General features: G+C 46.1%; 2 protein-coding genes across 40 annotated transcripts in view; one reads left to right on the top strand and one right to left on the bottom strand.

Moving 5' to 3' along the window:
- The window catches only part of CACNA1C (calcium voltage-gated channel subunit alpha1 C), a 746,135-nt gene that overhangs the window by 595,248 nt on the left and 123,730 nt on the right, over positions 1–27,157 (bottom strand). The window lies entirely within an intron of this gene.
- On the top strand, positions 400–27,097 carry LOC144297709 (mitogen-activated protein kinase 3-like). Its single transcript, XM_077871897.1, has 5 exons — positions 400–489; positions 3,023–3,102; positions 6,554–6,630; positions 16,671–16,855; positions 25,331–27,097. The coding sequence occupies exons 1-5, from the start codon at positions 400–402 to the stop codon at positions 26,480–26,482; spliced, it is 1,584 nt and encodes a 527-aa protein (XP_077728023.1). The 3' UTR covers positions 26,483–27,097.

The raw sequence follows: 27,157 nt of genomic DNA, 5'->3' as shown, positions 1-27,157 counted from the left end.
ATGTCCTTTCCATTATCACACCAGTGATAGACAACAACTAAGTTTCCGCTCTCATGCCAACTGATTGACATGACTGCCCAAAATGCTGTACCTAAAAGATTCTGAGACTTCTCTGCATATAAGGGGAAAATATGTCATGATAGATTAATGATGTCTGCCACAGGTATGAAGGGTAGGGAATGGTATCACAGATGCCACGAATTTACCACCCCTGTATGATACCAAGATGAGCACATCAGGTCTTCTTTACCACCAGCTGGTCCACTGCTTCCTGTCCCCTGACAGCTGCTTCCTGCACTATTGCCATCTGGTCCCTATGGCATTAGAGCCTCACCCCCACTCCCCAGGGCCTGGAAAATTGCCTCTTTGCTATACTCAATTCATGGCTATATTCTCAACATGACGCTGGCTCCTGTCTCACCGTACAGCCCATTCACCCCCTCCTATCCTCTGCTGCAGCTGCTCCAGGCAGCTGTTGCACCCCCAGGGGTAAACTATTTTACCCGGAATGTCAGGATCATGGAGAACCCAACACTTCCTATGAGAAGTCCTCTCTCTCACACACCTTGCCATCACCCTCCCTGCACTCATCATGTAGGTCCTACACCTAAAGCAAGGAAGACTCCAATATGACTGGGGCTTTCACTTCTCTTGTCATACACCAGAGGAAGAAATCAGAAGACAGTGTTTGAATTAATAAAGGCACCTGATATACCAAAACCGCTTCAATAACCAGCAAGCTTTCATATCTCCATTTAACACATAAGAAAACAAAGGAGTGTATGACTCATTAAAAAAGGTCACAAAGTGAGACAATGAAAAGATTTCTGCAGCACGCACAGGACTCATGGTTCACTACTACACAATACTCCACGTCCTTAGAACTCACACAAGCGCCCCCACCTGCGCACACACGTGTGCTCACACACATGGCCACAAGCAAAGCACATGTCTCCTACTGGGTTTATGGGCCTTGAGGTGGCAGGGGCTGCATGTCTGACCTAAGAATATGCTTCATGTTTGGCGTGAACAGCCCCTTCAGTAATCCCCAGGGCTCCTCTGACACCATTGGAGTGACCAATAAACAGTGGCCTAATCTCATGTCTTACTGGGTTTGCTGGGAGAGCTGGAATTCAAATTTCGTTCATTTGATCTGTGATACATAATTTTTCCTTCCTATACTCCCTGCTCAGGATGGACAACACTTCATAGACTCTACTTTAGCTCCTAGACTAACTTCTCTTTCATCACATACATAAAAGCAGCCATGTCTCCGCCACTCTCAGCCTCTCCAGACCCCAGATCTCTTCTCACAGCTTCTTTCTGGTTACTGTCATCAAACTCCAACTTTGTACTCATGCCCAACCCCCACCTTAATCCACCTCTCTCCTACCACTTGTCAGTTCCCAAAACCAAGCAATCCTGGAGCTTTTTTTTTTTTTTAAGATTTTATTTATTTATTCATGAGAAACAGAGAGAGAGGCAGAGACACAGGCAGAGGGAGAAGCAGGCTCCATGCAGGGAGCCTGACGTGGGACTCGATTCCAGGACCCTGGGATCATGAGCTGAGCCAAAGGCAGATGATCAAACACTGAGCCACCCAGGTGCTCCAATCCTGGAGCTTTTAGACAATGTTTCAGAAGAAGGCAGGAAGCACCAGCATGAGAACACATCCATTGCCTCAGAAAGGCTGTGTCAGGGGGTATATCCTATGCACCCCGAGGTATTAACATTGAGAGCAAGATGACCATGGCTCTGCAGAGCCAAGAAGTGGATCTGAAAGTCACGTCTTGTGACAGGCTGACTTCTAAGCCACCCTGCACCATGGGTGACCTTATTTATATTCCCAGAGCCGAGGACCTCTCTGGAACACACCATCTGGAGAAAGCACATACGAATAAGCCCATGGGGAAAAACTGAATGTCAACCTCTCCCTAACCAGAAAACAAAAACACAGCCTCCATTATTTTGGTCCTGGAAGCTCTGAGCATTTCTATAGCCATGTAACTTGACTAAAGGCACTGCCACAGTAAACACAGAGCCACACACACTAGTGAGACAGGGGTGGCCCCTCCGGGTGAGCCTCCCCTTCTCTAAGCAATTTTCCCCCATTCACTGGGATGGTTCCCCACCCAGACCCAAGGCTCTCTTAGTATTTGCAGGTCCCACTCAGTAAGGGGGCACAACTATCCAAGAATCCCAGGAAAGGAAAATCACCATCTTAGGCTCAATATTTCTGAACCCAGAGCAGTGCCATGGAGGAAGGGCAAGCAGCATTATGTCCCTGACTGCTTTTGTTAGCACAAAATAACTACCCAATGCAAAGAGACCAATTTTCAAATTATAAAGCTGATTCAAAGCTCCGTCTCCTGGCTGCCAGCTGAAAAGATGCCACCGTTTAAGCCTGCTCTGGCTCCTGCCTTACTAAACTATTTTTACTGATGTTCTCATCCCTGAATGAGCCCCAGAACAGCAGCTCAGCAGATTGGGCCACACACAAACAGGTGGGTGCCCACAGCAGCAAACTCGCCCTCACACATAAGAAAATTATTCCCATTTGTCAAATGGCCCAGCTCCCCTGAGTTTAGACAGCAACTCCCTCCTCCTACACATAGGAACTGCTGCTTCTCCAAGGGACCGGGACAAGGGCAAGACCCCTACACAAACTGGTCAGCCACAGGTGATTCTGCTCTGCAAGGCCCAAGGAAAGAGTCCAAGTCAGGAGGCGATGGCTCATGCTTCCCTGGTGCCCCAGTGAGTGAAGCACGGAGCTGGGGATCCGAAAGGTAGTCAGTGATGAAAAAGTCGATTTTTTTCCCCTTTACTCCATCTCCATCCGTGCACCTGATCCAGGGCCTTATTTTTTTTATTTTTTTTTATTTTTTTGGAGTTCAATTTGCCAACATATAGAATAACACCCAGTGCTCATCCCATCAAGTGCCCCGCTCCGTGCCCGTCACCCAGTCACCCCCACTCCCCCGCCCACCTCCCTTTCTACCACCCCTTGTTCATTTTGATCCAGGGCCTTACAGAAGATGTTCAACATCTATTTGCTAAACTGCAATATGATGATGTCATGCTAAAGATGAAGGCGGATAACAGGTAAACCTAAGAAACTGTCGGAGTCGCCCATCTATGCCCCTAAAGCATGGGCTTATTCAGGCTCTTCCACTTACTTCTTGGATATGGTTGTAGGAGGGATTTCTGAAGGAAGAGGTAGTGAGCAAGACTTCCGTTCCCACACCACCTGCCTGGTCCAATCCTCCATCCATTTCTTGCCAGAATGCTGTAGTAGCCCCCTGACATTTCTCTTTCCTTGCCTATCCCCAACCCAATCTCCATACAGCACCCAGAGTGACCTTTTAGAAATATAAATCATAAATCAAGTCTTGTCATTCTCCTAGATAAATCTTTTCAAAATAAGGACTCTGCCATGACTTATGAAGCCCACATAGGCTGGCCCTGGTCTCCTCTCTGAGCTCATCTCATTCCTGTCTCAGCCTGGTCCAATGCAAGCCTCACATACTAGCCTCATTTCACTCCTCTGAAATGCTCTCTTCTTATATGCTGCAGTGCCTTTGCATATACTTAGAATGTTATTCCCTCTACTTTTGGCTCTCTCACTTCAGGTTTGGGCTTAAATAATTCCTTCTCAAAACCCCCAACACTGATCCTCTAATGTAAATAAGCAGAGTTCAAACATTGGCTGCCAGTATGCTCCCCATCTCTCTGTCTCCATACTACCCTTGAATAGAGATGCCCAAACTCCCAGCACTATAAAGAGACCCCCAATTAGCCACATGTGTGGAGAAAAGTACAGTGCTGCAGATGTGCCTCGACAGCACAACCTCCCTCAGCTTTAGGACCTTCATCTGCACACAAAGGAGGTCACTGCTAATGACCAGACTTTGTACCCAAACTAAACCCAGATCGATTTATGGAAAGTGAGAAGCAGCAGTTCACACTTGGCAGGTAGAGAACTGTAAATGCTTATCCTCCTAAAGTCCTAACCATCCTCTCACTTAGCAATCTCTATAGAGCAAAGGAAATGCTTTCTCTCAGGCCAGGGTATCACTCAGGATCTTCGCAGAAGCCCATTTAGCCCTTGCTGTCTGTCATCTCACCATGTGACCACGGGCTTGCATTCTCTTTAAGACTGTAGCAGCCAACCTGAAACAGAAACCGTGCTTTCTCTGCCCATTAAAGGCCAAATGCTAGAAAGCAGGGAGCCCATTAATCTTCTCTATCTAGAGTGTTACAGAGATAGCTGGGAAACTCGAACAGGGAAGATACTGTCTCCTGGTCTTGAGATACCCAAGGCTCTGTCTGTCTTACACTCAGTGGTGCTCATGCAGTGAAGGATCAGTTCTGGCTCAGCCCCCTGCGACAGATGGGGTAGACCAGTGGACTAACTGAGCAGCTCTTCCAAACTCCTTCTGTTGTGTCTTCCTGTCCTGCAGAGGCCAAAGAGCTAAAAACTCTAATTTCCAACCTCCCTTGTAACTGGACTTTCTGATGTAGCTATGGAGTTTGGTGAACTCAAGAAGTAAACTAAAACTCTGTCTGGTGGGGAAAGCATCTATTTCACCACTTCGAGGCCAGTAAGGCTCTGGCAATACTTCCCTGATCCCTGGAAAGTGTATAAGGTAGTGTGATCCTGGAGCCAGCTCTTGGCATGGTGGCTTCCAGATTCCCCAGCTTCCTAATTACAGCAGAATCCTGGGCCCCTTGATGGGCCAGCTCTGTAGCATTGTTCTGGGAGTCATTCCTAGAGGTCTGAACTAGAGCCTGCTCTCCCAACCCTTCCAATTATTTCATAAGCCCTTAAATTCCCATATTAACTATGTTTCCTCTCAAAATGGCTACAGCAGTGTCTGCTGTAGGTCCAAACCCTGACTACAAATGTGGTCTACAGCCTTGCTGTCTAATAGAACATCTACAATGATGAAAATGCTCTATTAATTCTGAGATGTTCAATATGGTAGCCACCAGCCATTGCTGACTGTTTAGCACTTGAAATGTAGCAAGAGCAACTCTAGAACTACTTTTTAAATTTTATTTAATTTCAATTAATTTACATATAAATAGCCACAGCTGGCTAGCGGCTATCATACAGGACAGCACAGGCCCACATTAAGAGGAAGTCCTAAAGGAAAGCATAATTTATGATGGAACTTTTTTAAAAAAAGCAATCAAGAACTGATTCAGATGCTGATAGGTGGGTGGATTTTCTGATCAGGAAATAACCACCCTATGCAAAAAGACATGTTTTCAAAGCATAAGACAGCCTGAGACCCAACAAACAACATTAGAAGCCAAGAGTCATTTTTCAGTGGGCTAATCCTCTTGACAACTGAATGAGAAATTAATGTTCCCATTGGACAGATGGGGAAGCTGACCATTCCCACCAACCTGAGTTGGTCCTAAGTGAGCCCCAGGACACCTCAGGTGGGGTGGAAACCTCTCCTTTGACGAGCACTCAAAGGGTCTTCTCTGTGTGTCACATCTGCTGCCTCTACCTCTCACCTGAGCCATTTTCACACTATTTTCAACAGCATTCTCTTACATTCTTCCCTCACCCTTCTACAAACCTCACTCATGAGAGATGAGGATGCTCAGAACAAATCCATCACCACAGCGGTCAAACCTGCTCTGAAACAAAAACAGGGACCCAAGGACATCTGTGGCCACCCCCTAGACTAAATCGTTCAGACGCTGCCTTAAGTAAAACTATCTCCTTCCTATTCTACCTCCCACTCCTCTCTAATGACTGGGCCAAGGCAAAGAACCTGGGGCACTTCAGAAGCTCAAGCCAACAGGAAAAATGGTAAAGCTACTGTCATTCACATCTTCTAGTGATCGAGCAAACTAAATCTTTTCTCTGTTTTTCACAGGGCAGCTAGTCAAAAGGAGAGAAAGAAGGGAAAAGAAATCCTAGGAGGGACTCCCATGAAGTCCCTGCAGAGGAGATCTGCCAATATTACCCTGGCTAGAGGACTCTTAACCATAAAGCCATTTCCCTCACATTACTCAAGGTCATATTGACATCAGAGAGCAGGTAAAGAAAAATAGCAGAAAACAAACTGATAGATGCACATACTAAACCACACTCTCCAACCAAAGATAATAAATTGCAACAGTAACAAAACATTCCTTCCACTTACATCCAAACAGGGAGAGGAGGGAAATCTCAACCTCCTGCTATTTGAATTAAGGCACCTATCACCACCTGGTGATGGCAAACCTAAATTACAGGACCCAGTTGATGAGTTGCAGTTTATCAAAAGTCACCATTTCCACTTATTGAAGGCCATTGCAAAGTAGCCATTGTAGTGGGGGGAAAAAATAGGTCCAGCCCTGACTGAGGTCAAATACCAGCTAGAAAAATGGAAAAGCCTTCCAGATGCAGATGTCTGAGGACAGGCAGGAGGATTGCCACAATAGCCTGGCACAACACTGCAAAGACCAAACACTGGCTCAGTCTCCTTGGCTCCTGCTAATGCATGCCTATGTGGGCCCTTCTGATAGGTGGGCCCTTCTTGTATTCTTCCAGTGATTCCTACTTAAGCTTCTTGAGAGCAGGAATCACCTTTGTGGCCTCAGAAACCCTGGCAGACTGGTTGTCACCTAGTAGGTACTCAAAACACATTTGCTGCATGGGGGTTCTTTTGCAGAATTTTTACTTGGCCTTCAGAGATCTCTATGCGGAAGTTTACAGTGATGATGCTATTCAATTGTTTTAGATTAGTATGTCATGTGTATGTTTATTTCCTTTTTTAGAGAGACAGAGAAAGCATACACGCAAGTCGGGAGTGGATGGAGGGGCAGAGGAAGAGGTAGAGAAGACTGTTTGCTGAGTGCGGACCCCGACTCAGGGCTCCATCCCACAACCCTGAGGATCATGAACTGAGCTGAAATCAAGAGTTAGGTGCTCAACTGACTGAGCCACCCAGGCGCTCCTCATCTGTTCACTTCATATGTTAGGTGAATATTTGTTTTTTATCCCTCATCAGAAGGGAAGCCTCTAAAAGCAGGCACCTTTGTCTATTTTGTTCACCACTATATTCCCAAGAGTCCATATCAGCCTGGAGCATGGTGTGTGCTCAACAAAGATGCATTGAATGGATGAGTAAATATCTCAAAGTATAATTGTCCCATTGCATTTTTTCTCATAACATTTTTAATTACTTTAACTTTCTGGCCCCAAGATACAGAGGGTTTTGCTGCTTTGGCCCCATTTTACTGATGGGAAAACAGAGACACAGTGTGTCTGCGCCTCTCCCTAGTACCAGAACTAGAACATGGGAGGCAGCGCCATCTTGGTATGGAGGACAGTTTTTAGTGTCCTAGTGGTCCCAACCTCCTTCCTTCTCACTACCTGGGAGGATAGGGTGACAGACTCATTTGCCCAAGTATTTCACCCACTGAAGTGGGCAGGGCATCCTGGGGAACCAGAAGTAATTCCTCTGACTCTATTCCATGCCTGTGAATGCCCAGCCACACTGCTGCCGTGGAATGGCATGTGGTCCCTGCAACAGGGGCACAGCCCTGCTGAGGCTCAGAGCTCGCAGACTCAGATCCTCCAGGCTATGAGCGGTTCTGTTCTGCGGGAGAGAAGGTCTGACTGTGTCTGGTACCTCTTCAGCCCTCCCGGGGCCAGGGAAGGCTGAACTCCAGAACTCTGTCCAGCGGGAAGCAGGGGCTGATCAACCCTGTAGGGAAAGCAATGTAACACCCCTAATGAGAGTCTTTAAGGGATTCAATCATTATACTACCCTTCTCAAAAGCTACCCTAAAGGACTAATCCAAGACGCCAGCAAAGCAATGTACCCGGGTATTCACCACACTGCAAATTATACCAACACCAAATTGAAAATCACCTATAAGCTCATCACAGGGGGACTGGCCTGTGATGCCATATCCCCATGAAAGAATTTTAGAAGCCATAAAAATTATGTTCTGAAAAACAATATATAAAAATATTTCACATGATATTAAGCAATGGAAACAGGACCCAAAAAGATATGTTCTGTAGGATCCCAATTTTTAAAAAGACACTTTTTTTCCATAGAAGAAAGACTAGAAGGAAACACATAAAAATACTCCTAGTTGTTCAACTATACATCAATCTTTTAAAAGGTCATCTTTCTAGATCAAGAGCATGACAAAAAGGATTTAAGATCTCTACTGTTTTTACTAAACTTAAAAGAAAAACACACTTACTGTTGAAAAACAGAAAAGTCCAACAATTTAAAAACATGTATCTTAGAAAGTCCCTTACCTCACCATTAATAAATAGACTCATGTGTCTGTCTAGATTTTGTCCTTAAATGGCTAGAATAAAAACTTATAAAAATGGTATGAAGAAAGGAAGGAAGGAAAAAAGTAAGGCAGGCAAGCAGGCAGGCAGGTTACTACTGATTATCTTCAGGTGGCCACATTTATTTGCAGAAAGGCAGTTCAGCCTAGAACTCAGGGCCCTGGACTTAGAATCCAGGCAGAGTAAATGCAAATTCCAGCTCTGCTAGTCACTAGCTGTGTGGCTGGAATGGTCACCTCACCTCCCTGGACCCAAGATTCCTTATTTGTAAAATAGAAACAATAACACTGCCTATCACACAGCATTGCTATGGTGATCAAATGAGTTAATAAATATAAAACTCTCAGAATAGTGCTGAGAATAAGAACTTTGTAAGTCTAGCTCTTTTCGAAATTATTATATTTTCCAAATTCTGTTCAGTAAATAATTCTTTGGTAATCAGAAAGAAAAAAGTTATGGTTTTGCTTTATTAAGTATACTTCCAAAATTACTGTAGCCAAATCAGTATGAGATTCTTGTCCAGCCCCTGACATACCAATTGGTGGGGGAGGGGGGCAGTGATCAGGGGAAGCTGTGCACATATACTCCACCAGCCAAACCAGCTGCCCACCTTCCTAGGCTGCCTGGAGCCTCCTCCTTCCGACCCCCAGCACCACAAGAAGATACGAGCATCTGCCTGCAGCCCCAGAGACACATGAAGTCCCATGAAAACTCCACCTGCACCTCTGTGTGGCCCTCTGCTGATTCGAACCTAAGCTCTGGACAAAGGATAATTGCACCTCTGAATCTCCAGCTGCAGTGCTCTATAAACAAAAACATCTAGGTTTCGGCTAAAATGAAATGGCTGATTTGAAAATTAGCCAAGATACATACATGGGCAAGATGCTTCCTTTTTTCTTGTGGTCTTGATTTGTAACAGCAATTCCATTAAATATCAGTTGGGTTCCATGATGTGTGAACAGGTGTGTAGCATAGAGAAAAACACTGGGGCCCAGGGTCACAACACCTGGGTTCAGGCCCCAGGTCTGAGGGGTGCCATCCGTATCAACACAAACCCTTCAAAGAAGTTGAAGCAGAAGTAGACACTGGACTGGGGGTTGGGGGGCTTGGCGAGCTCTCCTCTGGCTGGAGCACAGTCTCACAGCATCAGAGCCCAGGTCCCTGACCCTGTGACTATCGCTCCCACTGCCAGCCACACTGCCAAGTAAGTACCTAGTGATGCAGGCTTCTCAGTTTACTCATCTGTAAAATACAGACAATAATACATTCCTCATAGGACAATCGCAAAGATTAAATGAGATTAGGCCTATGAAAGTACTACCCAAAAATAAAGACGCTTAATAAGAAACATTCCCCAGATGCCCACATATAATGCCTCAGGGCACTAAAGAATACCTCATTACCAACAAAAGAAAATAAAACATGAAAGCTGTTTTATATATTTAAAAAAATGTTTTTCCCAGAAGCACACCCTCTATGTTAAGCAACCCACCTCTCAAAAACTGCTATATCTCACATACAAATTCAATAATGTCAATTTGTGGAAAAGTGAATCTATCCAGAGAATTCAGAATACAGAAGATTCCAGAGATCTTTGAAAACTGTGTTCCATTTTCCAAGGAACTTCTATTAGTGAAAGTTTCTGAAGTTCTTTCATTATCTGTGGAATTGCACTGTGTGTGTGTGTGTGTGTGTGTGTGTGTGTGTTGGGGGGGTGACTGCACATATTTACACAGTGATAACACAATACACACAAACACACGGCCCATTTGTCCTACTCCTGATGTTTCTAATTCTCATTAAGGTAGGACAAAAGAAACACATTAGCTTATTCCTCTACACTTGCAGGCTATTTAATATCAGTGCTTTGTTATAAAGTATAATGCTTCTTACATTTGGAAAAGTCAAAGCCATTTATCATTAATCCCCACAAAACCTCTGCCAGACGGCAGGCAGACAAGAAGGTGGAAGGCAATGAGAAAATAAGCAAGTCCCCCTGAGCCTGTTGTTCCCTGGCAAACATTAAGCTTCAAAGTGCTCTGAAGCCATCCTCTTTTCTGAGTTTGGAGAGAGAAGAACCAGAGCAGAAGTCAAGAGAGCTGAATTCCAGTCCCCGCTTCATTACCCATTTGTTCTGTGCAAGTCAGACATATCACTTTCCTTCTTTGGCCTTCGGCTTCCTCTTTAAAATGACGAGGCTCAACCAAACACCATAAGAGGTCTCCCAGCTCAGAGCCTCAGGTCCGGAGCTCTTGGGTCCGGGCATCTCACTGTCCCCCATCCCTCCTCCCCAGCCAGTTTAACTCCTCCCAAGTTCCTCAGTGCCTGGATCTCCTCCCTACAGGCCTCAAAGATGAGGGCTGAGAAGGCCCGCCCGACATCCAGTTCCCTCTGCTCACGAGCTGGGCTCCTGGCTGGAGAGGCGGCCTGGAAGAGTGGGTGCTGGGCTATCCTAAGAGGCTGCCTCCAATATGCTTACAGGGCAAGGTTAACTGAAGGGGCCATTCAGCTAGGAAGGGCAACGGAGAGAAGAGGACCCTCCAGCCCTTGTTGTGTTTCTAATTTATCATTCCAGGGTTTCTCTGATGACCCCTGCGGGTTCCACATGGTTTACACAGAAGTCCTCAAAGTCAGAGAGAGCCCTTCACCTCCATTAGGAGAGTATTCTCAAAAAAATCAGAAAATGACAAGTGTCAGCCAAGACGCAGAGGAAGGATGGCCCTTGTGCACTGCCAGTGTGAACATAAAATGGTACAATGGTGACGGAAGGTAGTATGGAGGTTCCTCAAAAAATTAAATACATAGGGGCACCTAAGTGGTTCGGTGGTTGAGCGTCTGCCTTTGGCACACGTCGTGATCCCGAGGTCCTGGGATCAAGTCCCACATCGGGCTTTCCACAGAGAGCCTGCTTCTCTCCCTGCCTGTGTCTCTGCCTCTCTCTCTATGTCTCTCATGAATAAATAAATAAAATCTTTTAAAAAAAATTAAACACATAACTACCATATGATGCAGCAATGCCACTTCTGAGTCTATACCCAAAAGAATGGAAAGCAGGGACTCAAAAAGATACTGTACTCCAAGGTTCAGAGCAGCATTATTCACAATGGCCAGAAGTTGGAAACAGCCCAAGTGTCCATCGACAGATGGATGAATAAACAAAATGTGGTCTCTACATACAATGGACTATTATTCAGTTTTATAAAGGAAAGAAATTCTGACATGTGCTGCAGAATGGATGACCCTCGAACACACGATGCTAAGTGAAGTCAGCCCATTATAAAATAAATCGGGTATGATTCCACTTCTATGAGGAGTCGTACCCATAGAGAGAAAAAGTAGAGGGGGCAGCCAGGACCTTGGGGAGAAGGGAGAAGCAAGTTTGTGTTTAATGCACATGAAGATGTGCATTTCATGAAGATGCACACATGAAAAAGGATGGTGAAAAAGGATGGTGGTGATAGTAGTGCAATGATGTGACTGTACTTAATGCCACCAAATTATACACTAAAATTAAGGGGTACCTGGGTGGCTCAGGCGGTTAAGCATCTGCCTTCAGCTCAGGTCATGATCTCGGAGTCCTAGGATCGAGTCCCGAGTCAGGCTCCCTGATCAGCAGGGAGACTGCTTCTCTCTCTCCGCCTGCCTGCCCCTCTCCTCACTCATACTCACTCGCTCTCTCTCAAATAAATAAATAAATAAAATCTTTTTAAAAAATTAAGATGGTAAACTTTGTTATGTGTTACATAATATAAAAATATTAAATTTTTTATTAATTTTTTATTTAAAAAACAGAGATATGAGTGTTGGACCTGACGCACTTAAAGGAATATTCCCAGAGGAAAGAAATCTAAGAAGTGGGAGACTGCCTTCAAAGGAGCAGAGAGCTGGAAGGTGAAGGCGTCTGGTGTCCGCTATTCAAGCTGTCCCTCAGGAAGGGCTGGCTAGGGTGAATGCAGACCAGGCCAGAGGGAGGTGCCTGGCAGGACAAGTCTCTACCCCTACACAAGTGCTTCCCTGCAGGGCCTTCTGCTCGGGCCCTCAGTATGTGACACAAGCCCAGAAAAGGATGCAAAGAAGTTTGGTCATAAGTTGTTTCCAATTATCAAATAAATCACACACGCACGTACACAAACATGTCTTCACAACTGAATGAAACCAGACTTGCATCCAACTACATCTACAGTGCACTCAAACACTATTCAATATCAGGCGTCAGATCTTTGGCTGGGAGAGATGGGTAATCAGAATGTTAGATCAATCCCTGGCTTTCCACAGTTTCAGTCGGGTCCCAAGGCTCTGCTCTGAGCACCTGGCGTGTCTCCAGGGCAGGCTGTGAACGAACGTTCATCGCTGAGCTCTGCTTCCCAGTCCAGTGCTTGACACACATCAGGTATAAAAGGAAGTGTTTGCTGAAGGAATGTGATTTCTACTCCGCATCCCGATGTTTTTAGGTGAGGGGACAAGTGACATGATTCCCACTGCTAAGGATGAAACCAAACAGACAGAAGCACAAAGCCCTCATCCAACGAGACCCAGATCAGCCACTCCTAAGCTCTCCAACTTCTCTGGCATCTTGACTCCATGCTCCTTCCTCAGACCTCTCACAATCAGGAACCTCTTGAGCTCTGTCCTCCCACGTGTGGATGTGTTCCCTCTCCTTCCTGAGCCTCAAGGTGCCTTTTCTCTTCTTTCTGCTTGGCTTTTTCTGACTCCTTCTTAGCCCGGCAGTCTTGACCCCTCCTGCTCCTCTCCTCCATCTTTACCTCCTTGGAGGACTGAGGAAAACATCTGATGCAGGCTCTCCTTGGGTGTGGCAGGGATTCAGAACAAGGGCTGTGACTTAGAGTGGGGGTCCCTGGGGACCCAAGATCTCAAGATGGGACTCTAGCACTGCCCAGATTCTTCCCCTGAGCATCAGGTCCATCAAAAGCCTGGGCCAGCAGGAAGTGGATGAGGAGACATGGAAAGGTCTACTTCTAAAAACCCAAAAGTAGAAGGCAGAGGTCAACGTCACCTTCATTCCTCATCTCAGAATGGAGCTATGATCCAATGGAGCAGAAACCAGGGCTGTGGAAGTGCCATAAAACTCTACAATCTTTGTACCTTGGTCGCTCTATGTGGCTTTCCTTCAACCACATTCCCACAGTAATTACAATGGTTCTGACCTTTAAAACAATGTGAATCTAGTCCTGGCGGATGAAGGCAGCTGGGAAACAGTGGCCAAGAAGAGCATGGGATCTGTAAAAACTGAGTTTTAGGGACAGGCTACAGGGGAGCTGAGTGGACAGTGAGAGCCAGAAAAGAAAGCCACAAAGTCTAGTGGCAGAGATCAGGAGTCACATGAGACCCAACTTCATACTCTGTGGGTCCGACAAGCCCTGTGGGCCTGGGCAACTTATTTAACATCTCTGAGACTCAGGTACCTCTGAGCTGTTTCGAGGATTTTATTTTATTTTTTTTAAGATTTTATTTATTTATTCATTAGAGACACAGAGAGAGAGGCAGAGACACAGGCAGAGGGAGAAGCAGGCTCCATGCAGGGAGCTCAATGTGGGACTCGATCCCAGGACTCCAGGATCACACCCTGGGCTGAAAGGCAACACTAAACTGTGAGCCACTGGGGCTGCCCTACTTCGAGGATTTTAAAACATTGACAAGCACTTGGCATGGCACAGCCATATATGAAATTCTCAGTGAATAGTTGGCATTAATCACTATTGCTTTCATTGTTGCTGTTGTGATTAAAGTGAGCTGAATCCCCGGGGGCCTGCAGCCGTGAAGGAGAGGTGTGGGGAGGCCCTGGCCTGAGAAGAGCTGTCAGGCTCAGCACCACGAAGGCCTCTGCAGGCACCCCAAGGTAGACCCCACCAAGCATGTCAGCGATTCACAACCCTCCACATTTCCACCGAAGCACATGCTGCCCCGCCCATCTCATTTCCTGATCAGCTCCCCTTGAGTCACGAAGACCATGGACCAAAGCTGGGCATGTGGGTCTCCCTCTCCTCCTCCGCTAAGGAGCTGTGTGACTCTGGACAAATTCCTGTCTCTGTGTTTCAGCTACCTCATCAGTAAAATGAAGGAGTTTACTAAATGGTCTCTAAGATCCTATATATTTTTTTGGCCCTCACTGATTCTAGAATTCACATGTGGATGGCAGAAGAGCTTATCATTTGGTACACGCTGACAAAAGAAATAGGCTTCCTCGAGGGGAGCTCAGTGCCCCATCCCACTCCTCAATTCCCTCCTTTAATACTAATAAATAATTGAATCTGAAAAGTACCTAATAGGGCAGCCACTTAACCAGGGCCAGCCCCCAGAGGCTCAACAAACACAGACCAGGATGACCATGTCTCCTTGAGAGCAGGATATGTAGTGTTTGCACTCCACAGCACCCGGCTTCTGAAATACATACTGACTAATTAAGCTGTTCTCCTGGTCCTTTCTGATGCACCCAAGTTTCAGAGCAGGATGCTGCTGGAACCATAGTCACCTGCTCATTAGCTCTCCCTGAATGTCTGACTTCGTTTGGCAGCCTTCCTAGATTTGGTGTTCCCAGTCTGTGAACGGATTGGAAGCATCTTTCTAAAGGCCAGAGGTACCAGGTGGAGAAGGTTATTGGGGCAAATGGGGCGTTTGCTTTTGTCTGCTCTATGCACTCAGTACTCTACGAAGTCCCTTTTAATATAAAACACGCATGGACTAAACATAGTCTTGCTACTGGGTGGTCCCCTGGCAGCCTGCAACTACAGACACTGTTTGCTAAGCATCATTGTTTGCCTTTTATAAAGAAAGGCAGTTTTCCTTATAAAACTATGGGCTTAGGACTCCCACTCAGGATGGCAAATGCCTGGTCCAACCTCCCACTTGAGCCAAGGAGTTATGGAATACTCCCCCCACCCACTCACTGACCCCAAATCATCAGTGATCGCACAACTGTGTAAAGGCATTGGTGATCGGGGAAGAGACAGGAGCTGCTGCCTGGAAAGCAACTTCCCCACATGAGCACACATTCACCCTCATACACATGTACTAATATGTATGTACAAACACGCGTGTGTCCCCAGTGTGTGACTCACAGGCACAGAGTACCACCACCTTCCTCTGTAGGCCCCTGGTCCTTGCCACCGCCTTCCTTATAGCCACTCCAAGTATGTGTGGGGGTTCTCCTCTGCTCAAACGTAGCCTTGAGAGCAGAGCCCCAGCTCCTCCCACTCCACAGCCCCCACAGCGCTGGCACAGGGTGAGTGGTCCAGAATGTCCGGGTGTGTGGACTCGCCTGGGGCAGACCCCGTGGGAGCCTCAGACATACGAGTCGCTCCCCTGACCTCCTCAGGTCGGGCTGCACATTTGCCCACACAGACACGCACCCACACGCGCCTCTCCAGCAGCATCTTCCCAGCCAGGGACCTTGCTTTTTCAGAGTCCATAACTAAATTTGGACTTGAAACGAAAGCAGCCAAGGCGAGACTGGCCCAAAGGTTAGCTCCAGGCAGCTTAGCTTTCCAAAGCACTTGGTTCACCTCTGCCAGAGCACACGGTTCCAAGCTGTCACCGTCTCCAGCAGCTCCTCCGGCTCCAGTAACTGGGGTGCCCCTCCCTCCCCCTCACCTGTGGCTCCCAGACTCCACTCACAAGGGCAACGGCTTCAGGTGAAGGACAAGCCCAGGAGATACAAGTTGCTGAGGGACAAAGAAGATGAGTTTTGGAATGAAAGAGATCTCAGTTTGAATCTCAACCCTCCCCTGTTTAGCTGAGTGATCTTAGCCAAGTTAGCCCAACCTCTTCGAGCCTCGGGTTGCTTATCAGTAAAACAGGAGTAACTCCACAAGGATAAATGGGATGTATTAACATCAGTGTGTGCTCACCAGAGGTTAACTATTTCAAGCCAATGCGGTCTCTGGAGTTGGCAGTGCTAATAGGTGCTGTGAGACACAAGGAATGACACTCCCCTTCCCCAGCCCCTGGAGGCTGCCAGTTCTCCAGCAACTTCTCCCAGGCCACCCCAGAGCACAGTTGGACTGAACTATCCCAAACAGAACAAACAACACCTAGAGATGGCTTGCCCTCAATGCCACATCCAGAGTTGGCAAGACTCTCTCACACTTCCCTGAATACAACAGCCCAGACTCGTCACCATGCAGATGGGGTTATACAACCTCCAAGCCTTTGGGAGACAGAGCTTCCATCTGGCTGGCAGCTTACAAATATTTGACCTTATCAGGCTTGAATTGGAATAGAAGGATAATTGAGGTTTCATATGAAATTACTGTGCAAGTTATGTACGACCCAATCAGGCTTGCAGGGCATGTAATGGTTTCATTTGTTTGTTCCGGGGATACTTGGTGTGCAGGCTGGAGGAAGGAGGCCAGCCCTGAAGTAGAGCCCCTGTGCCCTTCATTTCTGCGCTTCCCGTCCTCCCTTAATTGGCACTCCGCAGCCATCTTCACAAAGCCTCACAGAGCCGTCCTCTCCTTCCCCTTCAGGACAGCCTCAGGCTTTCCCTGGGCCATTGGGAGGAGACGAAAAGAGAACCGGGTGAGGTAGGGAAGCAGGCTCGTGGAGCCCCAGCATCTCCTCTCAGAGGTACAGACACTCAGGTCCTGAGGAAGCAAGCCGCATGCCCTGGGCTCCACATCCAGGTCAAGGTCAAGCTGAAACTTAAGGCCAAGCCTCCAGGTTCCTACATGCTTTTTCTACTAACCCAGGTCAAGGCTGAAGCTGGCAGGTACCTGATGATAAAGTGGCCTATAACAATTCCTCCACCCACCGCTCTTTACATGGCAGAGGCCCAGTGTGGCAGGCAAGAATGCTCCCCCAAGATGTCCACATCCTCATCCTTGGAAACTGAATACGTTACCTTACATAGTAAAAGAAACATTGCAGGGATCCCTGGGTGGCGCAGCGGTTTGGCGCCTGCCTTTGGCCCAGGGCGCGATCCTGGAGACCCGGGATCGAATCCCACGTCAGGCTCCCGGTGCATGGAGCCTGCTTCTCCCTCTGCCTATGTCTCTGCTTCTCTCTCTCTCTCTGTGCGACTATCATAAATAAAAAAAAAAAAAAAAAGAAACATTGCAGGTGTGATGAAGCTGCTTGTGAGCTAGGGAGATTATCCAGGACTATCCAGGTAGGCCTGATATCACAAGAGTCCTATTAAAGGAGGCACGAGGAGAAAGGAGAAGATACTACCCAGCTGGCTCTGAAGATGGAGGAAGGAGCTTCCATCAGATGGAAAAGGCAAGGAAACAGATTCTTCCTCCAGAGCCCCCAGAAGGAATGCAGCACTTCAAGCCCACTTTAGACCTCTGACCTCCAGAACTGTGTTTTTTTAAGCCAGAGTTTGTGGTAACTTGTTACAACAGCAATAGGAAACTCATACCCTCAGAAATATATCTGTGTAAAATCATCCAAAGTTGAAAGCAGCAGGGAGAGGGTAGAGTTAAGCACTCTCGGTTATCTGGCCCATGGCCACGAGTAAGCTATACATCTGGCACTTCTCGAGGGCAAAGTCCTTGCTGCCCTCAGCCTGCCCAGCCCTCAGAAGCAGGCTGGGGCCAGATGTCTGGGGCAGGGGCAGGGGCAGGGAGTGGTACAAGTAGAACAGAAACAAAAATTTCTAGGAGTTGATTAAAGATTGTGTAAAGGACTTGCATAGACATTTCTCCAAAGAACATATACAAATGGCCAATAAATATTTGAAAAGATGTTCAATTAATAATCAAAGAAAGACAAATCAAAACCACAATGAGATATTCCCTCACATCCATTAGTATGGCTACTGTCAAAAACAAAACAAAAACCCAGAAAATAGTAAGTGCTGGTTAGGATGTGGAGAAATCAGAATGCTTGTGCACTGTTGGTGATAATGTAAAACGGTGCAACTACTATGGAAAACAGTATGCTGTTTCCTCAAGAAGTTAAAGATAGAATCACCGTATGATCCAGCAATTCCACTTCTGGATATTGCATGAGTCATTGCATGAGTCTGAAGATGGAGGAAGGTCATCCATGACCATGGTCATTGCAGAGTTAGTCACAAGAGCCAAGACATGGAAGCTACACAAATGTCCATTGAGAGATGAATGGATAAGCAAAATGGGATATATGGGAATATTATTCAGGGATGTATATAAAGGGAATATCATTCAGCCATAAAAAGGAAGGAAATCCTGTCACAGGCTGTAACAGGAAAGAACCTTGAGTACATTTTGCTGGATTTGAAATAAGCCAGTTAAAAAAGACAAAGGCCATATGATTCTAAGTTATAGACAGTACGTAAAATAGTCAAATTCATAAAACAAGGCAGAATGGTGGTTTCCAGGTGCTGAAGGAGGGAATCATTCAATGGGTATAGAGTTTCCTTTTTCAAGATGAAAAAGTTCTGGAGATCTATTTTCACAAAAATGTGGATACACTTAACACTATTGAATTGTTTACTTAAAAGTGATTAAGATGGTAAATTTTATGTTATGTGCTTTTTACCACAAAAAGCAAATTTTAAAATAATAAAAAGCATCTGTGTCACACTCACCAAATGAGCCCAGCTGGGGCCTGAAGGCCTCCTACAACTTAGCATGTATGACAATTCCCACTACTTGTGCCTTTATTTCCACACTTTGGTGTTTGTCTTTTCAAGAAGATCATGAGCTCACTGAGGTCTGGAGTCTCGTCTTATTACTCCAAGTATCTCATACAGCAACCAGCACTGTGCTTTACACACAACAGGTGCTCAAGGAACACCTGAGTTGAGTTTAATTTTTCAAGAATATGGCCTTAGCTCCTACAAATTCATCCTATTCTTCCAAAGTGGTGCTTATTCTACTGCCAGCCTCCATAGGGTCAGGGATGTCAGACCAAGTACCAAGGAGACAGGAAAGAATGCATCAGAGCTTCTGGAAGAGGCCCAGACTATAAGTAAAACAACTACAGTTATTCTCTAAATGCTCGTATGACAGAATTTCTCTGCACCCTGCCCCAGCCTTCCTCCTGTGGCATTAAACAGGTAAATTGCTCAAGAACACAAAATCAGAGGTAAAAGCAGAATGGTTCACTGGGAACAGGGAACAGCTTCAATTTGGTTAGACTACGAAGTACAAAATCTCAGAGCCCCACAGACCATCCCAGAAGTCATAATACAGGTCTGGGGAGCCCTCCTTTACCAATTTAGCATCTCTTTGATTGGTTTAAAAATATCAACAGAGTGCAAGCCTCACACAGTGGTATCCTCTGATACTCCTTCGATGCTGTGATTACATATAATAACCACTTCAACTAAATTCTATAAACAGAAACGTTCATTACTGTGCATGTTGATAGTCATCTCCTGACATAACTCAAGCCAGCATGAGAATAGTGGAAAGGTCCCTCTCCTCTTGTCTGTAAGCTAAAAGTCAGGCCTGGGGCCCTTAAAGTGTATTGGAGTACCTATTGAGGTAATAAGGGAGAAAACAAGACAGGAGTACCTTCCAGAAATTCTTGCTTAAAAGCACTACTTAGAGAGCATTTATTATATGGGCCAGGTCCTGTTCTTACAATTATACATATATTATTTAATCCTCTCAATATATCCATAGATAAGCATATTGCTATGTCCAGTTTACAGATGAGAAGACTGAAGCACAGAGGAACTAACTAACTTGCACAAAGCCACCAGTTCAAACCACGCAGCCCGGCTGCAGAAGGTGTACTTTAACCACTGTGATCACAGCCTCCATGGTTAGGTCTCTGGCCTGAGGTGTTAACTTCCAGCGTCCTCTCCCTGCTCCCAAGCCCCCAACCCTGCAGAGGATACTACCTCAGGCCTCACTGGGAGAGGCAAGCAAGTTTAAGGAGCTACTTCTAAGAAGTAGTATTTGCAAATAACCACACATGTCCCAAGGCAAGAACCAAAGAGCAAAGATGCAGAGAACTGGAGCTAACACAACTATGATTCTATAGGATATTTTACTTACATATTCTAAAGCATGTAGAAACATGAACAACTTCTCACCCCCAAATTCCTGAAAATTCATTCCATCCCATTCCCACTTAATAGACCAACCAAAGAATGCCTGAGTCACACAAAAACAGACACATAGATCAATGGAACAGAATAGAGAACCCAGAAGTGGACCCTCAACTTTATGGTCAACTAATATTCGATAAAGGAGGAAAGACTATCCACTGGAGGAAAGACAGTCTCTTCAATAAATGGTGCTGGGAAAATTGGACATCCACATGCAGAAGAATGAATCTAGACCACTCTCCTGCACCATACACAAAGATAAACTCAAAATGGATGAAAGATCTAAATGTGAGACAAGATTCCATCAAAATCCTAGAGGAGAACACAGGCAACACCCTTTTTGAACTCGGCCTTAGTAACTTCTTGCAAGATACATCCACGAAGGCAAAAGAAACAAAAGCAAAAATGAACTATTGGGACTTCATCCAGATAAGAAGCTTTTGCACAGCAAAGGATACAGTCAACAAAACTAAAAGACAACCTACAGAATGGGAGAAGATATTCGCAAATGACGTATCAGATAAAGGGCTAGTTTCCAAGATCTATAAAGAACTTCTTAAACTCAACACCAAAGAAACAAACAATCCAATCATGAAATGGGAAAAAGACATGAAGAGAAATCTCACAGAGGAAGACATAGACATGGCCAACACGCACATGAGAAAATGCTCTGCATCACTTGCCATCAGGGAAATACAAATCAAAACCACAATGAGATACCACCTCACACCAGTGAGAATGGGGAACATTAACAAAGCAGGAAACCACAAATGTTGGAGAGGATGTAGAGAAAGGGGAACCCTCCTGCACTCTTGGCAGGAATGTGAACTGGTGCAGCCACTCTGGGAAACTGTGTGGAGGTTCCTCAAAGAGTTAAAAATAGACCTGCCCTATGACCCAGCAATTGCACTGTTGGGGATTTACCCCAAAGATTCAGATGCAATGAAACACCGGGACACCTGCACCCCAATGTTTATAGCAGCAATGTCCACAATAGCCAAACTGTGGAAGGAGCCTCGGTGTCCGTCAAAAGATGAATGGATAAAGAAGATGTGGTCTATGTATACAATGGAATATTCCTCAGCCATTAGAAACGACAAATACCCACCATTTGCTTCAACGTGGACGGAACTGGAGGGTATTATGCTGAGTGAAGTAAGTCAATCGGAGAAGGACAAACAGTGTATGTTCTCATTCATTTGGGGAATATAAATAATAGTGAAAGGGAATATAAGGGAAGGGAGGAGAAATGTGTGGGAAATATCAGAAAGGGAGACAGAACATAAAGACTCCTAACTCTGGGAGGCGAACTAGGGGTGGTGGAAGGGGAGGAGGGCGGGGGGTGGGGGTGAATGGGTGACGGGCACTGGGGGGGGCACTTGACAGGATGAGCACTGGGTGTTATTCTGTATGTTGGTAAATTGAACACCAATAAAAAATAAATTTATTAAAAAAAAAAAAAAAGAATGCCTGAGTCAGTAACCTACAGCGTGAGTGGGTGATAAAATAAAGCAATGGAATTCAGGCATCTTGAAACCTTACAAGACAATAATACCTCTTCCACTTAGGAAATCATTGGGAAATATTACCCAGAGACAAATACTTTAACTATGAGCATGTCTCGAAAGATGTATGAGCCAAAAAAGCATCACACTCAGCTTATTTTCTTTAGATTTCCAGAATGAGAAATGATTTTGAGCTTGCTCATCCACCTCCTGCCACCCAGCAGTTCGCTTATGAGGCACCTGAGATGGGCTCTCCCACTCACAATGTTTTCCAGGAAAGCATATGACTTACCCTCTCAGGAACCTATACCCTAGATTCCAAAATTCTGGAATTAATGAACTCTTTCTTTGTCTCTTACCTAAATATCTCACACTAAAATGTGAGATACTTTCTTTTTCAGAGTAACAAAAGAACATCTACTGTAGCATCATCACCTTTAAAACAATTTTTAAACCAACTTTTTACAAATATGTAAAGATTGGCTCTTCCCTTCAGGCTTATCGCCTTCAAGATATACAGCACTGATTCTCTTGGCTTTCCAAAGCTGTATTTTCCAATGTCTTGCTTATTTTATGGCTCTCATTGCAACTGTCTATATTCTCTAATTGTCTCTAAAAATAGAGTTGCAATCCATAACCAGTACTCATAGGAAGGACTTCAAAGCACTGGACGTTATTTAAAAGACTCTCTGCCCTTGGACCAAGGCAGGCTCTCATCCAAGGAACACACATGGTGATGGCAGGCAGGTACCAAGGATCAGATGGTCCAGTCTCAGACATAGAAGCCAGGCAAGGAGGGTTGCTAGGAAACTAGAGAGATGTGGCATCAAGTCTAGCCAAATCAGCAAGGAATGAGGAATTAGCCAACAACTGACCGGAAGGTTTGAGAAAATGGGAAGAAAAAGAGCAAACAACAAAAACCCAGACTGAGAGGTAGAAGATCCAAAGGCTTGGTGGCAAAGCCCTGGCCAAGAAGGGATGTGGAATATAAGAGAGCACCCAAGGTGAAAACCTAGGATCGCATGCAATGGCAGAGAGTGGTAATGCTCACTAATACCTGTGTTCTCTTTTTTGTCCTGGGGCCACAGATAGCCCACAGTATACAGCCTCGCTGGTAGCTGGACATGGCCTTGTGACTAAGTTCTGGTCAATGAAATGTGAACAGAAGTGATTGGTGCTGTGTCCAGTCCTGGCCTGGGAGAACCTCCCACACATGAGCTCTCTTGTTTTCCCATCTGCAAACTATTCTCTTTCTTCATACATCAGCTGGATGGAGAGGTCTCTGGAGACCTAAAAGAGGGCAGAGCCTCAAGAAGAAAGGAACCTGGGTCACTGAATCACCCTTTGGAAAGCCACTTGACGAGGAATCCCGCATTGTGACAAAACTAAAAAATAAACTTTGTGTTGAGCCTGTGAGATCTGGGGGCTAGTTGTTACAAACAGCCTTTCCTTACTAATACAGGGTCAGAGAAACAAACATGCAACAAAGTAGTTAAAAAAAAAAAAAAAAAGGAGTTTAACATGCCTAGAAGGATTTGAAATCAAACGATTTGAAACACCTATAAAAGAAAAAACAAATCAATGTCAAAGTACCTCTTTTACTTTTGTAATAGGATTACAAGGCCAGTGAATCAAAGGGACACTACAGACACAGATTCAGAATATTGCTGAATAGGGAAATTAATAGTCACATGGTCCAGAACAAAGTGGAAATGATTGGCAAGCCACCCAATAAACCCAGAATCCCTGTTGTGTAACATGCCCTGTGCTAAAAGCCATGGCTACAATGGTAAAGGGGGCACAGTCACTGCTCAAAGAGGACCCCGGGAAGGAGGGAGAGGGAGGAGTGCAGTTCCTCTACCAATGACGAGGTGTTTAATGGGTATGCCTGGAGTGTGACAGCAGCTCAGAAAAAGGATCCCTAACTCATTCTGGAGCTGTCAGGGAAAAAGTCCCAAAGGAGCCGATGCTTGACCCCAGCTCTAAAGGATAGAAGTCAGTTGACTAGAAAAGGTGAAAGGACAATCCTGCCAAGGGGAAGAACATGTGCAAAGTACAAAGGAGTAAACAGCATTTAGGAACCATCACTAGATAGTACGTCTAAAGTGTAGGGTTGGTAGAGGGGAACAGTAAGAGATCAGCTGGTAAGACAAATAAAGGCTAAACTACGAAGGACCAGCCATCATCCATGGTCAACAGAGAGCCAACAAAGTGCTTAAAGCAATATAATGACATAATCTGATTTGTGCTTTTGCTTTCTGGTGACAGAGCAGAGGATACACTAAAAGAAGTGAAACCAGGAATAGAGAATCTAGTCAGAAGGCTCTGATAATCACATAGGCAAGACAGATCAGAGTCTGGGAAGTGGATTATGAAATATTAAAGAAGAGAATTTCTAAGACCAGCTAACTGAACTAGCTGTGGAGTTAAAGGAAAACAGGCATTGAGAATGGCTCCCTGGTATCTCGCTTACCCAATGTGATGGTGCCATCACTGAAATAGTGATCACAGAAAGACAAAAAGGTTTTAGGGGGCATAGAGGTGATGAAAGGACTTTGAAAAACTCAAAACATTCTGGAGATGTCCAGTAGAAAATTTAAAATATGAACTCAAGACAGATATGTGCGCTGAAAAAGTAGATTTGAAAGTTATAACCACACCAATGATAGGTTCAATAATGGGCACAATTGACATTGCCTAAAGAAAGATAAGTGGAAAAAGCCAGAAACAGAATTGACGTCACCTGTGTGGATAATCCATTTAGGTGATCTGTAGTTAGCTGATACATAGGTGCATTAATGATTGATGCATTCATAGATGCATTGATTTTATGCACAGGTGTTTAGAGCATTGATTCGCAGATGCATTTAAACTTGGGTCTCTACTGATGTGACCCAGGGCTCTGTCTTTGGCTCCAGCTTTTTAAACACAGAATTAGGAACTTGGATGAAGACAAATTGTCAAATGTGCTGCTGACACAAATCTGGGTGGAATAGCTAGTAAGTTGGAAGGTTGAATCAGTATTCAAATGACCTCAATATGCTGCAACTATGGTCCAAACTGACAAGATGAAATATAATAGGCATGAATGTAAAGTACTGCACTTAGATGGAAAAAATGTCACTGCCTGAACATAAGGTAGGAGGAACCCTGGCTTATCAGCAATTTATATAACAAAGACCCTAGGGGCTTTAGTAGACTGCAACTCAATGTGAGTCAAAGGAACAGCAGAGCTGCCAGAAAGGGCAAGTAAAATCTTTATTTCCTTAATCTACATTCGCAGCCCAGAATCAAGGAAGCAGCAGCCTGAGCATTTAGCACAAATTCACCCACAGCTGAAGTCTGGGAAACAGACTCTAAGAGGGACAGCAGCAAACTGGAGGGTGACCAGAAGAGGATGAAGAGTGAAGACCAAAGCCACAGGGACCTGGGTAAAGAAAGTGGGGACAAGAGACCTGGAAAACAAGCTTTGAGGGAGCATGGTGGCTTGCTGCAAAACTCCAGAGGGCTGGAGTGGAGATGGCGGCGTATGCTCAGGGGGGCGGGGGCGGGGAGCCCCGGGGAGCCGATGGGGTCGGCCCGGGGGTCTCGGGGGAGGTGGAGGTGGTGAAGGGGCAGCCGTTCGACGTGGGCCCGCGCTACACGGAGCTACACTACATCGGCGAGGGCGCGTACGGCATGGTCAGCTCAGCTGACGACCACGTGCGCAAGGTTCGCGTGGCCATCAAGAAAATCAGCCCCTTTGAGCATCAGACCTACTGCCAGCGCACACTGAGGGAGATCCAGATCTTGCTGCGCTTCCGCCATGAGAACGTCATTGGCATTCGGGACATTCTGCGGGCGCCCACCCTGGACGCCATGAGGGATGTCTACATCGTGCAGGACCTGATGGAGACAGACCTATACAAGTTGCTCAAAAGCCAGCAGCTGAGCAACGACCATGTTTGCTACTTCCTCTACCAGATCCTGCGAGGCCTCAAGTATATCCACTCAGCCAGTGTGCTCCACCGGGATTTAAAGCCCTCTAACCTGCTCATCAACACCACCTGCGACCTTAAGATCTGCGATTTTGGCCTGGCCCGGATTGCCGACCCTGAGCATGACCACACTGGCTTCCTGACAGAATATGTGGCCACGCGCTGGTACCAGGCTCCAGAAATCATGCTTAACTCTAAGGGCTACACCAAGTCCATCGACATCTGGTCTGTGGGCTGCATTCTGGCTGAGATGCTCTCCAACCGGCCCATCTTCCCTCTCAAGCACTACCTGGACCAGCTCAACCACATTCTAGGTATCCTAGGTTCTCCATCCCAGGAGGACTTGAACTGTATCATCAATATGAAGGCCCGAAACTACCTACAGTCTCTGCCCTCCAAGACCAAGGTGGCATGGGCCAAGCTTTTTCCCAAGTCAGACTCCAAAGCCCTTGACCTGCTAGACCGGATGTTGACCTTTAACCCCAACAAACGGATTACAGTGGAAGAAGCACTGGCTCATCCCTACTTGGAGCAGTACTACGACCCAACAGATGAGCCAGTGGCTGAGAAGCCTTTCACTTTCGACATGGAGCTGGATGATCTACCCAAGGAGCGTCTGAAGGAGCTCATCTTCCAGGAGACAGCCCGCTTCCAGCCTGGGGTGCTGGAAGCCCCCTAGTCTGGACAGACACCTCTGTTCCTTGGGGCCTGGCTCTGCCTCCTGCCTGCCCCTCCCCTGCCGGACTGTTAGGAAATGGACACTGTGCCCCACCCAGACCCCTGGTGGCCCAGGTCGGGGCAGAGGGTGCACCTGGCCACCTTCCACGGCTTTGCTCTGGCCTCCTGCTCCAGGCAGGCCAAGTCTCCCTCTGCCCCGCCTCCCCTCCCAGGACCTGAGGGGCTTAGGTGGCCCCAAAGTAAATCGCCCTCTGCTGCTTGCCTTCATCTACCCCAGCTATCCCAGTCTCTGGTAGTTCTGGAATGGAAGGGCTCTGGCTGCCCGGGGACCGACTGAAGGGTGGTGGGGGGATGGGGGACACTGACCCATTAAAACCCCACCCCGTTTTCCCTGAAGGAATATTCCTAAGGCTCCAGGGCTAGTCCCCCTGAGGAGCAGGGCCCAGGCCTAAACCCCCTCCCTCAAAGCTGCCACATCTAACACCCCCTGCTGCCTCTGTGTGTGGGTGAACAGAAGTGGAGCTGGGGGCACGAGGACAGCCTGGTGCCCCTGCCCACCCCTGTGCCTGTATCTAATATATAAATATAGAGATGTGTATATGAAAAAAAAATAAAATAAAAAATAAAAAATAAAAAAAACTCCAGAGGGCTAAACAATATGAGGTAAGCACATTTG

Source organism: Canis aureus, chromosome 25 (assembly GCF_053574225.1).
Source record: "Canis aureus isolate CA01 chromosome 25, VMU_Caureus_v.1.0, whole genome shotgun sequence".
Taxonomy (NCBI): Eukaryota; Metazoa; Chordata; class Mammalia; order Carnivora; family Canidae; genus Canis; species Canis aureus.
Note: the sequence above shows the minus strand (reverse complement) of the source record. Positions and strands in the feature narration are given on the sequence as shown.

Bases quoted from the DNA above. Each gene is read 5' to 3' on its own strand.
- LOC144297709 (XM_077871897.1), top strand. From the start codon at position 400: ATGACGCTGGCTCCTGTCTCACCGTACAGCCCATTCACCCCCTCCTAT. The intron at 3,103-6,553 runs GTAAACCTAAGA...GTATTCTTCCAG, and splicing joins AAGATGAAGGCGGATAACAG to TGATTCCTACTTAAGCTTCT. The intron at 16,856-25,330 runs GTGAGGTAGGGA...GCAAAACTCCAG, and splicing joins GGAGACGAAAAGAGAACCGG to AGGGCTGGAGTGGAGATGGC.